This window comes from Aquarana catesbeiana, linkage group LG08 (assembly GCF_042186555.1).
Source record: "Aquarana catesbeiana isolate 2022-GZ linkage group LG08, ASM4218655v1, whole genome shotgun sequence".
In the NCBI taxonomy this organism is placed as follows: Eukaryota; Metazoa; Chordata; class Amphibia; order Anura; family Ranidae; genus Aquarana; species Aquarana catesbeiana.
The window spans coordinates 307,113,811-307,126,761 of record NC_133331.1 but is presented as its reverse complement, the minus strand read 5'-3'; the positions used below and the strand labels follow the sequence as shown (position 1 = coordinate 307,126,761).

General features: G+C 44.2%; 1 protein-coding gene across 1 annotated transcript in view; it reads right to left on the bottom strand.

Annotated features, from left to right (window-relative positions):
• Positions 1 to 2,624: 2,624 nt before the first annotated feature.
• LOC141105179 (uncharacterized) overlaps positions 2,625 to 12,951 on the bottom strand; it is a 42,896-nt gene continuing 32,569 nt past the window's right edge. Inside the window, exon 7 of the mRNA XM_073595071.1 lies at positions 2,625 to 7,183. Within this exon, the coding sequence (XP_073451172.1) occupies positions 6,192 to 7,183 (992 nt within the window). The 3' untranslated portion in view covers positions 2,625 to 6,191. The remainder of the gene's footprint in view (positions 7,184 to 12,951) is intronic.

The window sequence follows — 12,951 nt, the reverse complement described above, 5'->3', positions numbered from 1 at the left end:
ATTTTGGGAGAAATATGAGCACGTGTGTAGGGTCCGGCCGGTCTGGAGAGGGCTCATCCCCAAGCTTATATCATGCCAGCCCCTCATTAAAATGGTGACAGTTCTTGTCCGCAATGAGTCCATACCACAAGGGGATTTATCTGTATGGTTGAGGAGGTATGGAGACATCCTGAGCCCCTAAATAAGATTTTAGACGATCAGGGAATATGGCCGGGGGGGGGGGGGGGGTGTTCTGTGCAGTTAAAATCAAAAGTAATTGACAATATTGTCCAGCATCTGACATCCTCAGCTTTCCTGGGGACGGACAGGCTGACCATCTTCTACCCGGGCCAGCCAAAGCTATGTAACAAGTGTGGAGATAAAGGGCATCTTGCATCCTCCTGTCCGGTGATAAAGTGCTCTCTGTGTCAGGTATAGGACATTTGGCAAAGGATTGTAACATCATAAGGTGCAATCTGTGCAATGTGATGGGACATCCTTACAGTCAGTGTCCTGAGGCAATGCACAACAAGCCTGAGCTTATGAGAGAATTCTTCCGCCTGTACATGGAGGATGCTCAGAGCTCAGCAGCTGGAGTGCCTATGAGTCCATCTGAGTCTGTGTCTTCACAGTCTGTGCGTTTACCTAGTGTTCCCATGTCTTCCCAGTCTGTAGGTAAGGTTTCAGTTACAGAGAGTGTGTCCAATCCTTCTGTGTCTTATAAAATTGCAGAGGCAGCAAGAGGTACTGAGGCAGGTGCATCAAGTGCAGTGCCTGTCCTCCTGCCCCGTCGCTGCAGGGTTTCTGTTAAGGATCATGGGGTGCAGAGGAGTGGGGAGGATGGTGAAGAGGCTGGCATAGTGGTAGGTAAGGGAAGGGAGAGTGGGGGGGAGAGGGGTGAAGGGGAGGATAGGGGTGGGGAGGCTGTTGATTCCGGTTTGTCCAAGGACAATATGGAGTGGTTGGAGGATAAAAGGAGGAGGGACAAAAGAAAGAAAGAAAAAGAGGTACAGTTACCTTAAGACCTAAGGTTTTGCCTTTGGCAAATAAGTTTGAGGTCCTGTCAGATGATGACGATGAATGGGACTCGTTGAGTACGGCATCCTCCATGAATGATGAGTCCCAGGGTGCAACGAAGCTTGCTGGTTCTCCAGGGGGAGGGAGTAGTCAGGCTAAGAAACGGCTGCCTCAGTTACCCTAATGGTGGTTCCCACTTCGTTTTTATAAAAGGCTACATGCATGGTGACGGTGATGTTCCTTAGTCTGGCTCTCCCGTAGGGATTATGTTGTGCACAATTTGGTTTGCGCCATTTATTATGTTCTTTTTTTTTGTTTTGTATGGTCATATTCAATTATTTTGTAACTATGTTTTATTTATTTATTATGGTTTTATTGTATATAAGTTGTTTGTAAGATTTTTCAATAAACAAAATTAACCCCTCATTATGGGCACAGCAGGTGTACAGACCCGGGAACTCAGCATAGGGATGGTGAGAACCCCTCATAATGGGCACAGCAGGTGTACAGACCCGGGAACTCAGCACAGGGATGGTGGGAACCTCTCATAATGGGCACAGCAGGTGTACAGACCCGGGAACTCAGCACAGGGATGGTGGGAACCTCTCATAATGGGCACATCAGGTGTACAGACCCGGGAACTCAGCACAGGGATGGTGGGAACCTCTCATAATGGGCACAGCAGGTGTACAGACCAGGGAACTCAGCAAACGGATGGTCGGAACCCCTCATAATGGGCACATAAGGTGTACAGACCCGGGAACTCAGCAAAGGGATGGTGGGAACCTCTCATAATGGGCACAGCAAGTGTACAGACCCGGGAACTCAGCACAGGGATGGTGGGAACCTCTCATAATGGGCACAGCAGGTGTACAGACCAGGGAACTCAGCAAACGGATGGTCGGAACCCCTCATAATGGGCACATAAGGTGTACAGACCCGGGAACTCAGCACAGGGATGGTGGGAACCTCTCATAATGGGCACAGCAGGTGTACAGACCAGGGAACTCAGCAAACGGATGGTCGGAACCCCTCATAATGGGCACATAAGGTGTACAGACCCGGGAACTCAGCAAAGGGATGGTGGGAACCTCTCATAATGGGCACAGCAGGTGTACAGACCCGGGAACTCAGCACAGGGATGGTGGGAACCTCTCATAATGGGCACAGCAGGTGTACAGGCCCAGGAACTCAGCACAGGGATAGTGGGAACCTCTCATAATGGGCAAAGCAGGTGTACAGACCCAGGAACTCAGCACAGGGATAGTGGGAACCTCTCATAATGGGCACAGCAGGTGTACAGACCCGGGAACTCAGCACAGGGATGGTGGGAACCTCTCATAATGGGCACAGCAGGTGTACAGACCCAGGAACTCAGCACAGGGATGGTGGGAACCTCTCATAATGGGCAAAGCAGGTGTACAGACCTGGGATCTCAGCACAGAGATAGTACAAACCCCTCCTAATGGGTACAGCAGCTGTACAGACCCGGAAACTCAGCACAGGTACAGTGGGAACCGCTCATAATTGGCACAGCAGTGTACAGACAAAAGATTAAATCATATTAATCGTCAGTCATCTAAGAAGAATTATGGTTTCCAAAAAAAAGAAGAAAACTGAGAACAGAATATTGGAAAGTGCGGAGCGTTCTTGTTTAATATAGAAAATCAGAATGATTGATTAACAAATAATAATAATTAAAACAGTACAAAGCAGGTTAATATCCGCGCCACTTAATAATGTTAGAGATAGTATTGAGAGCAGCCAGCACAATTTGTTGATCAGCAAAAACATATGAATATAAAAGTCCACATGCGTCGCAAAATGAGAAGTAAGTCCAAGAAGGGAGAATTGATAAACCCGTCACCAGCTTCAATGTGTATAAGAAAGCACACTGCACCACCTGGAAATCCAATCTGTTTACCAGACAACTGTAAAAAGCAGGCATGTGATAGATGAAGACCACAGCTCCGTTCTCCAGCTTTAAGTAGTGGGTATGTAGAATCCAGGCCAGGATTACGGCTAATCGTCATTCTCATACAGCAAAACTTCTTTGAGCTCTCATATGGGATGCAATAACATTCACCCAGGCGGCCAGCGATACCCAATGGAAAGATAATGCAGCCAATAGTGAAGCCCGTAAAGTAATATAAAAATGTTATTCGTAGTAACTTGCAGTTCAATACAGGAACAAGTACATCATGATGTTCAAATGGCCGCGGCTCTCAGCGTGCTAGCGTCAGCCCACCTGACATGTTTCATCCAACAGGATTTCGTCAGAGGCATGGCTATGTGACACTAGCACGCCCTTTTATCTCAATAACAAATGACGCTCATCCTGGAATAAAGAACTCTCGGGGTGACGCGTCAGCTGGAAGTGAGGTCAGTGGAGCGCAACACGTGCCACGCTTGCGCTCCACCGCCGAGCGGTCTCACATGGATGACATCACTCCAGAAAAGCACAGACCGGACGTGGCAAGTGGCCGGATGGTGATGAGTGAGCGTCATACATATTAGCAGACGTTTTTAAAAAACCCTGAATAAAATACAGACATTGATTAACCACTTACGGACCGCCCGTCGCAGTTTTACATCGGTACTTTGAAGAAGGGTATCGTTATGACAGCAGCTAGCTGCCATAACCCCGGTATCCTCTTCGGGCGGTCCGCTTTTAGATAAAAGTGGTCTCTGCGGCGGATTCGCCGCAAGATCACTTTTATCGGCAAAGGGAGAGGGGCCCCCTCCCGCCGCGCTCCGGTGCCCTCCGCCGCTTACCGGAGCCGTCGGTAGCGGTGGAGGCGATCGGGTCCTCCCCCTGGCTTGGTATGGAGCTGAGTGAGGGGAAGATGGCCCCCACCCATCTCTATATCATTGCAGGGCGGAAGTGATGTCAAAACGTCACTTCCGCCCATATCTCTTAAAGGGCCTTTTTTTTTTTTTTCATTTTTTGCATTTTAGTGTAAATATGAGATCTGAGGTCTTTTTGATCCCAGATCTCATATTTAAGAGGTCCTGTCATGCTTTTTTTCTATTACAAGGGATGTTTACATTTAAAAGTAAAAGTGACACAACTTTTTTTTTAAAAGAACAGTGTAAAAAAAAAAAAAAAAAAAAAAAAAAGGTAAAATAAATAAGGAAAAAAAAATGTAAATTTTTTTAAACGCGCCCGTCCCGCCGAGCTCGCGTGCAGAAACGAACGCATACGTGAGTATCGACCGCATATGAAAACGGTGTTCAAACCACACATGTGAGGTATGGCCGTGAATGTTAGAGCGAGATCAATAATTCTAGCCCTAGACCTCCTCTAACTCAAAAAATGTAACCAGTAAAAAAGTTTAAAGCGTCGCCTATGGGGATTTTTAAGTACCGACGTTTGGCGCCATTCCATGAGCATGTGCAAATTTGAAGCGCGACATGTTAGGTTTCTATTTGCTCGGTGTAACTTCATCTTTCACATTATGCAAAAAAAATTGGGATAACTTTACTGTTCGAAAAATTGCTGCGCAAATACCATGTGAGATATAAAGTTTCAACGACCGCCATTGTATTCTCTAGGGTCTTTGCTAAAAAAAACATATATAATGTTTAGGGGTTCTATGTAATTTTCTAGCAAATAAATTATGATTTTTACATGTAGGAGAGAAATGTCAGAATTGGCCTGGGTGGCAAGTGGTTAATAAAACTGTTCACATCCCAGTCAACATTTAACCCACAGGGAGTATAACATTATAGATCATAGATCCAGCGTGTTTCCAAACACGAGATCTCGCTCTTTGTCATACTCCCTCGCCAATGAGGTGTAAATCGATCTATGGCTATGAAAGTAGTTCCTACTGGATTTTTATTGTGACATTCCAGGTAATGACGAGAAGCAGTGTGTTTGAGGAACCCATTCTTAATATTTGCCAGATGTTCCTTAACCACTTCCCGCCCGCTGGCTGTCATACGGCAAAATAATGATGATTTTTACATGTAGGAGAGAAATGTCAGAATTGGCCTGGGTGGCAAGTGGTTAATAAAACTGTTCACATCCCAGTCAACATTTAACCCAAAGGGAGTATAACATCATAGATCATAGATCCAGCGTGTTTCCAACCGTGAGATCTCTCTCTTTATCATACTCCCTCGCCAATGAGGTGTAAATCGATCTATGGCTGTGAAAGTAGTTCCTACTGGATTTTTATTATGACATTCCAGGTAATGACGAGAAACTGTGTGTTTGGGGAACCCTTTCTTAATATTTGCCAGATGTTCCTTAATCCTAAGGTTCATAGCTCGCATAGTGCGGCCTACATATTGTAGACCGCATGGACAATTCAATAAATCAACCACGTTTTTAGGCGTACAGGTTATGAAAGTATTGATATTATACACCCTGGCAGTGGTGTGGGACCTTAAATTGACAGATTTTTCTATCTGTGCCTTTGTTTACTTAACAAACAGCACATTTTCGACAAGGGAAAGGAAAGCTAGAATTGACATCAAATCTTATATAACTGAGGAACACAAAATGTATTATTTATTGGTCTGACCAATGAAAAGCCGGCTTCTTCAGTAAAGCATAAAAAGAGCAAATCTGGTGTGCAAATCTGTAACTTAAACATTTCCCGCACTTTGAACATGAATGAGGACACTCACCCGTTTGACTTCTCTGGTGGTTTAGGGAACATCTCTAACTAAATCATTTCCTGCAACCTTAAAGGAGTTGTAAAGGTTCCTTTTTCTTTTTAGAAAAAATAACAAACATGTTATACTTACCTCCATTGTGCAGCTCGTTTTGCACAGAGTGGCCCCGAACACCGTCTTCTGGGGTCCCTCGGCGGCTGTCTCGGCTCCTCCCCACATCAGCTAACCCCCGTTCTGGGAAGCGCTCTCCCAAGAGGGTTAGCTTGCGGGCGCGCACCCGTGATACAGTGATATAGTCGGCGGCTATAGCCACCGACTGTATCACTCGGCATCCAACCCCCGCCAATGATTTGATTGACAGCAGCGGGAGCCAATGGCTGCGCTGCTATCAATCATCCAATGAATGAGCTGAGAAGAGCCGAGAAGCCAGGTCGAGAAGCCAGCGTTTTCACGACGTGACTTTCGAGGGCTCAGGTAAGTAAAGGGGGGGGGGCTGGGGGGCCGCTAATCGTAGAATGCATTAAGATGAAAAGACATGAACCTTTACAACCCCTTTAACATGGAAAGGGTCATTCCCCTGTGTGGATTCTCTGGTGTCTTAGAAGGTCCTCTTTCCGAATAAAATGCTTCTCGCACTCTGAACATGAATAAGGACGCTCACCCGTGTGAATTCTTTGGTGTGTAACTAGGTGTCCTTTTGTAATGAAACATTTCCCACACTCTGAACATGAATAGGGGCGCTCACCTGTGTGATTCCTTTGGTGCGAAACAAGGTTTCCTTTGGTAAGGAAACATTTCCCGCACTCTGAACAGGAATAGGGACGCTCGCCTGTGTGAATACTCTGATGTTTACGAAGGTATCCTTTGTCAGTGAAACATTTCCCGCACTCTGAACATGAATAAGGACGCTCACCTGAGTGAATTTTTTGGTGTAAAGCAAGGTGTGCTTTCAAAACAAAACATTTCCCGCACTCTGAACACGAATAGGGGCGCTCACCTGTGTGAACTCTAAAGTGTGAAACAAGGCTTTCTTTCATACTAAAACATTTCCCGCACTCTGAACATAAATAGGGACGCTCACCAGTGTGAGTTCTGTAATGTATAAGAAGGCTTCCTTTTTCACTGAAACATTTCCCACACTCCGAACACGGAAAGGGACGTTCACCCGTGTGACTTCTCTCATGTTTACGAAGGTCTCCTTTAAGAACGAACCTTTTTCCGCACTCTGAACATGAATAGGGACGCTCACCCGTGTGGATTCTTTGGTGGATTAGAAGTTGTCCATTGGTAGCAAAACATTTCCCGCACTCTGAACATGAATAGGGACGCTCACCTGTGTGAATTCTCTGGTGTATACCGAGCTGTTGGTTCCTAGCAAAACATTTCCCGCAATCTGAACATGAGTAGGGGCGCTCGCCTGTGTGAATTCGTTGGTGTAACACCAGGTATGCTTTGGTACTGAAACATTTCCCACACTCTGAACATGAAAAGGGACGCTCACCCGTGTGAACTCTCTCGTGTATAAGAAGCAATGAGTTTTTTGTAAAAGATTTCCCGCACACTGAACATGACAATGAACGCTGTTCTTTGTGAACTCCTTTATGGTGTAAAGAAAATTCATTGGGAATAGAAAGACCTATTGAAGTATCTGTACTGTGAGATTTTACAGTCCTGGTATGTGATCCGTCAGAAGATTCCTCAGGATTAGAGGGATTCCGGACATAGTGCCCACCTGTTGAAAAGCAATTTTTGCAATAAATGTTATGAGGATTTCCCACACCTTGCATTCAGGAGTCATATATGTTGGTCTACATTTTTTGTGTATTGATGACATTGGTACTGTGAGAATGGAGATGAAACTTCCTCCACCTCCATTTCTTGGAAATGTAACAATATATTGAAGAATGGAGATGGACCTTCCACCACCTCATTTGTTGGGAACATGACGTTATATTGAGGAATGGAGATGGACCTTTCATATGGTGTACAGTATCTCCTCCTCATTTGTTGGGAACATGACGTTATATTGAGGAATGGAGATGGACCTTTCATATGGTGTACAGTATCTCCTCCTCATTTGTTGGGAACATGACATTATATTGAGGAATGGAGATGGACCTTTCATATGGTGTACAGTAAAACCTTGATTTGAGAGTAACTTGGTTTGACAGTGTTTTGCAAGACAAGCAAAATTTAAAAAAAAAATTTGTCTTGATATACAAGTAGCACCTGAGTATATATTATACTCACAACTGAGTATAAAAGAGAAGAGAGGCACCTCTAAGTGTAGAAATATGGTTACATTTAATGAAGGTACAACATTTAGCAACATATTGCTACACTTAGAGGCGCCTCTCTTCTCTTTTATACTCTGGAGCTCCTGATGGATTTAGCTTCTAATCCCCTTGTGGAGTCTGCCATTTGTGGATGGACATTTTATGGTTACACAACTTATCACATTGCTATAATCTTCTTAAATGGACTATAAACTGAAGGACCTATGAATAAATGGTTGTGGAACTAATCATTTGAGTTTTCATTATTTCTTATGGTGAAATTCACTTTGATAAACAAGTGCTTTGTATTACAAGAATGTATCTAGAACAAATTACGCTCACAATCCAAGGTTTTACTGTATCTCCACCTCATTTGTTGGGAACATGACGTTATATTGAGGAATGGAGATGGACCTTTCATATGGTTTACAGTATCTCCTCCTCATTTGTTGGGAATATGACATTATATTGAGGAATGGAGATGGACCTTTCATATGGTGTACAGTATCTCCTCCTCATTTGTTGGGAACATGACATTATATTGAGGAATGGAGATGGACCTTTCATATGGTGTACAGTATCTCCTCCTCATTTGTTGGGAACATGACGTTATATTGAGGAATGGAGATGGACCTTTCATATGGTTTACAGTATCTCCTCCTCATTTGTTGGGAACATGACATTATATTGAGGAATGGAGATGGACCTTTCATATGGTTTACAGTATCTCCTCATTTGTTGGGAACATGACATTATATTGAGGAATGGAGATGGACCTTTCATATGGTGTACAGTATCTCCTCCTCATTTGTTGGGAACATGACATTATATTGAGGAATGGAGATGGACCTTTCATATGGTTTACAGTATCTCCTCCTCATTTGTTGGAAACATGACGTTATATTGAGGAATGGAGATGGACCTTTCATATGATGTACAGTATCTCCACCTCATTTGTTGGGAACATGACATTATATTGAGGAATGGAGATGGACCTTTCATATGGTGTACAGTATCTCCACCTCATTTGTTGGGAACATGACATTATATTGTGGAATGGAGATGGACCTTTCATATGGTGTACAGTATCTCCACCTCATTTCTTGGAAACATGATCAAAAATGGAGATTGTCCTTTTCTTATGGTGTACAGCAGTGGAGGCCCATTTGCTAGATAGAAGAGGCCTAATTGGTGGCCACTATACTCACCAAAGGGCAACCCTTAATATTCAGTGTATGTAATGCTACAGAAAACGGACAAGACTGTGAGCATACTACAGTAGATAGCAAATAAATACCTCAACTGCAAATTCAACTTCTAATGGCTGAGAACCGGTGCCCTGGCTATAGTTCTCCCACACTGAAAACGATCAGATCCATAAACATATCAAGCCGGCAACTCGGAATGGTCCATAAAATCCAAATCTTTATTGGCTACATACTAAAATACACTGGTATCCATTGAGTTTTGGCCATGATGAAACACGTTAGTTGTTTACAATTGTGTTTTAGTATGTAGCCAATAAAGATTCTGGTTTAATGGACCACACCGAGTTGCCAGCTTGATGTTATTATGAATACTACAGTAGATGGTCAGGGACTGTGGCAATGCAGTAGCAAAGCATCCTCAACCATGGAGGGAGGGAAGGGATTCTTAGTCACACTGCAAGGAATATTCACCCAATTAGATACAGAACCAACCACATCATCTGTAGGTACTTCGCCGAGAGGATGTGGATTAACCACAAAAGAAAGACCTATCTCCAGGTGGTCAGGCCACAAAAAGACCTCCAGATGTACTCTGTCCCTAACAAGGGTACGTGCAGCAGCATGTCAGCATGTTTTTATCACCAGAGAGAGCTCTAGAGAGTATTCCAGGGACAGGCTAAGATCAGGACAGATAGCTGACTAAAGAGTATTCCAGGGACAGACTGAGGTCAGGGCAGGCAACAGACTAGGGAGTATTCCAGGGACAGATTGGGGTTAAAGAATACAACAGACTAGAGCTTATTACAGGGACAGGCTGAGGCTAGAGGGTAAAACAGGGACATGCTAAGGGCAGGGCAGGTACAGACTAGAAAGTATTCCAGGAATAGGCTGAGGTCAGGGCAGAAAGCAGACTAGAGAGTATTTTAGGAATAGGCTGAAGTCAGAGTAGAAAGCAGACTAGAGAGCATTTTAGGAATAGGCTGAAGTCAGGCTAGGCAGCAGATTAGAGAGTATTCCAGGAATAGGCAGAGGTCAGGGCAGGCAGTAGTCTACAGAAAATTCCAGAAATAGGCTGAGGTCCGGGCAGTAAACAGACTAGAGAGTACTCCAGTAATAGGCTGAGGTCAGGGCAGGCAGCAGACTAGAGAGCATTCCAGGAATAGGCTGAGGTCAGGGCAGGCAGCAGACTAGAGAGTACTCAAGGAATAGGCTAAGGTCAGGGCAAAAAGCAGACTAGAGAGTATTCCAGGAATAGGCTGAGGTCAGGGCAGGCAGTAGTCTACAGAAAATTCCAGGAATAGGCTCAGGTCAGGGCAGTAAACAGACTAGAGAGTACTCCAGTAATAGGCTGAGGTCAGGGCAGGCAGCAGACTAGAGAGCATTCCAGGAATAGGCTGAGGTTAGGGCAGGCAGCAGACTAGAGAGTATTCCAGGAATAGGCTGAGGTCAGGGCAGAAAGCAGACTAGACAGTATTCCAGGAATAGGCTGAGGTCAGGGCAGGCAGCAGACTAGAGAGTACGCCAGGAATAGGCTGAAGTAAGGGCAGGCAGCAGACTAGAGAGCATTCCAGGTATGGGCTGAGGTCAGGGCAGGCAGCAGACTAGAGATTATTCCAGGAATAGGCTGAGGTCAGGGCAGGCAGCAGACTAGAGAGTACTTCAGGAACGGGCTGAAGTCAGGGCAGGCAGCAGACTAGAGAGTATTCCAGGAATAGGTTGAGGTCAGAGGAGGCAGGAGACTAGAGAGTAATGAAAAGACAGGCTAGCAAAAGTCAGAACCAGGAGTCAGAGTAGTAGGCCCTAATGTTACTGTAGAACAGAGCTACACTAGCTTGGCTATCACAAGCCTAGAACCCCATTCAAAATAGCATGCCACTGGGCAATAAGAGCAAAGGAGGTGAAACAGGCAGCTGGGCCAATCAGGGCAGAGGTGGCTAAAAAGACAGCACTGTGCTTCTGCCTATCAATGGGAATGCCTCCAGCTGCTGGACATTGAGAGTCAGTTTGCTGACTGTGCAGGGCCTATTGCCCAGGAACCACCGACGCAAGACAATAAGAGGGTGCCTCACACTTCTAATAGCTTATTAAAAGAGCCGGCTTACAACATCCCCGGTTCCCCGTGTTCCAATCTCTTGTAAGCAGCAGTATAATCTGACTGTTTCGGAATTTCTGTGTTCCTCAGTGGACAAGAAAGGCAAACATTTTCCTAACTGATAACAATGTAAATCCATACTTCATACTCATAGAAGTAAAATGAAAATATAAACGGTTTCTGCATTTAGTGTTTATTACTTACTTAGATCTATAGGTAGAGAAGATTCCTCCTCTTTACTTTTCATAATCATCTCTCTCTCCTCCATAGACTGCTGATCTCCACTCACCAACGTCTCTTCTTCCTCTTCTTTATGCTCAACTTTAATGTCTTTCTGTTCTTCATTCTAAATTTCAAAGATGATAAAATATAACATCTAAAACACTACTGCCAATAGAAGAATGTCCTCTCAGAATTCTTTTGAATTCTTTTTTGCACATCTACCTGATCATTCTCAGTATAGTTGCGATCCTCCTGTGTAGAATCCTGGGAACACAGAGGACTTCCCTTCTCCACAGACCGCTGATCTCCCCACACTAAAGTCTCTTCTTTTTCCTCTTTATTCTCAAATTTGATGTCTTTCAGTACTTCACCCTAGACCCCAACGATGATAGAATACATTTATAAAAAGGAACAAGAATGTACATAGAAAAATGTAATCTCATAGCTTAGACTCTTCTACCTGATGATGGTGAGGGATGGTGTGATCTTCCTGTGTGGAATCCCGGGAATACAGAAGATGAGGACATCTCTCTGGTGGGTTCCCATTACTGGATCCATCTGTAGGAAACACACACACTGACTGAATACATTGTTTCTATGTGTTTATCAGATGATGGGGGATCTAGGTGGACCCTCCGTACTGCTCTCTCCTTTACAATAAAGTCTCCTCTTACCCGGTGATGTGAGGGGCGGCTGATTGTCCATCATGACGTCCTTGTAGAGATCCTTGTGTCCTTCTAAATACTCTCACTCCTCCATGGAGAAATAGACAGTGACATCCTGACACCTTATAGGAACCTGACACACACAATGATACAGTCAGTTACTCCTGACCTCTGCTCTGCATTTGTTAGTTACTAGTAAATTCTATACTCTTGTGTGGTACATATTCCTGATCCTTGTTCTCCGTGCATTATTTGCTCTACAGTTCTATAATCTGTGTGTTACACTCTCCTGACCCCTGCATTCTGTGCATTACTTACTCTTGACCTCTGTTTTCAGTGTGTTAATTACTTTTGACTCCTGTACTCTGTGCCTTGTTTATTCCTGAGTTCTGCTCTTTATATGTTACTTTATATGTTACTCATTACCTCTGCACTATGTGCATTACTTACATGTGACCTGCTTTACTCATCCCTGAACTTTGTGTATTATTTGCTTTTGACCTCGGCAATCAATGCATTATTCACTCATGCATTATGTATCTGAACTATAAACCAGAGGCTCTGGATGGACAGTTGGATACATGTCTCTATATTTAGGTTGTATCGGTCTATAAACCAGAGGCTCTGGGTGGTCAGTTGGATAAATGGCTCTATATTTAGGATGTATCCGGTCTATAAACCAGAGGCTCTGGATGGACAGTTGGATAAATGGTTCTATATTAAGGATGTATCTGCTCTATAAACTGGAGGCTCTGGATGGACAGTTGGATAAATGGTTCTATATTTACTATGTATCTGGTCTATAAACCAGAGGCTCTGGATGGACAGTTGGATAAATGGTTCTATATTTACTATGTATCTGGTGT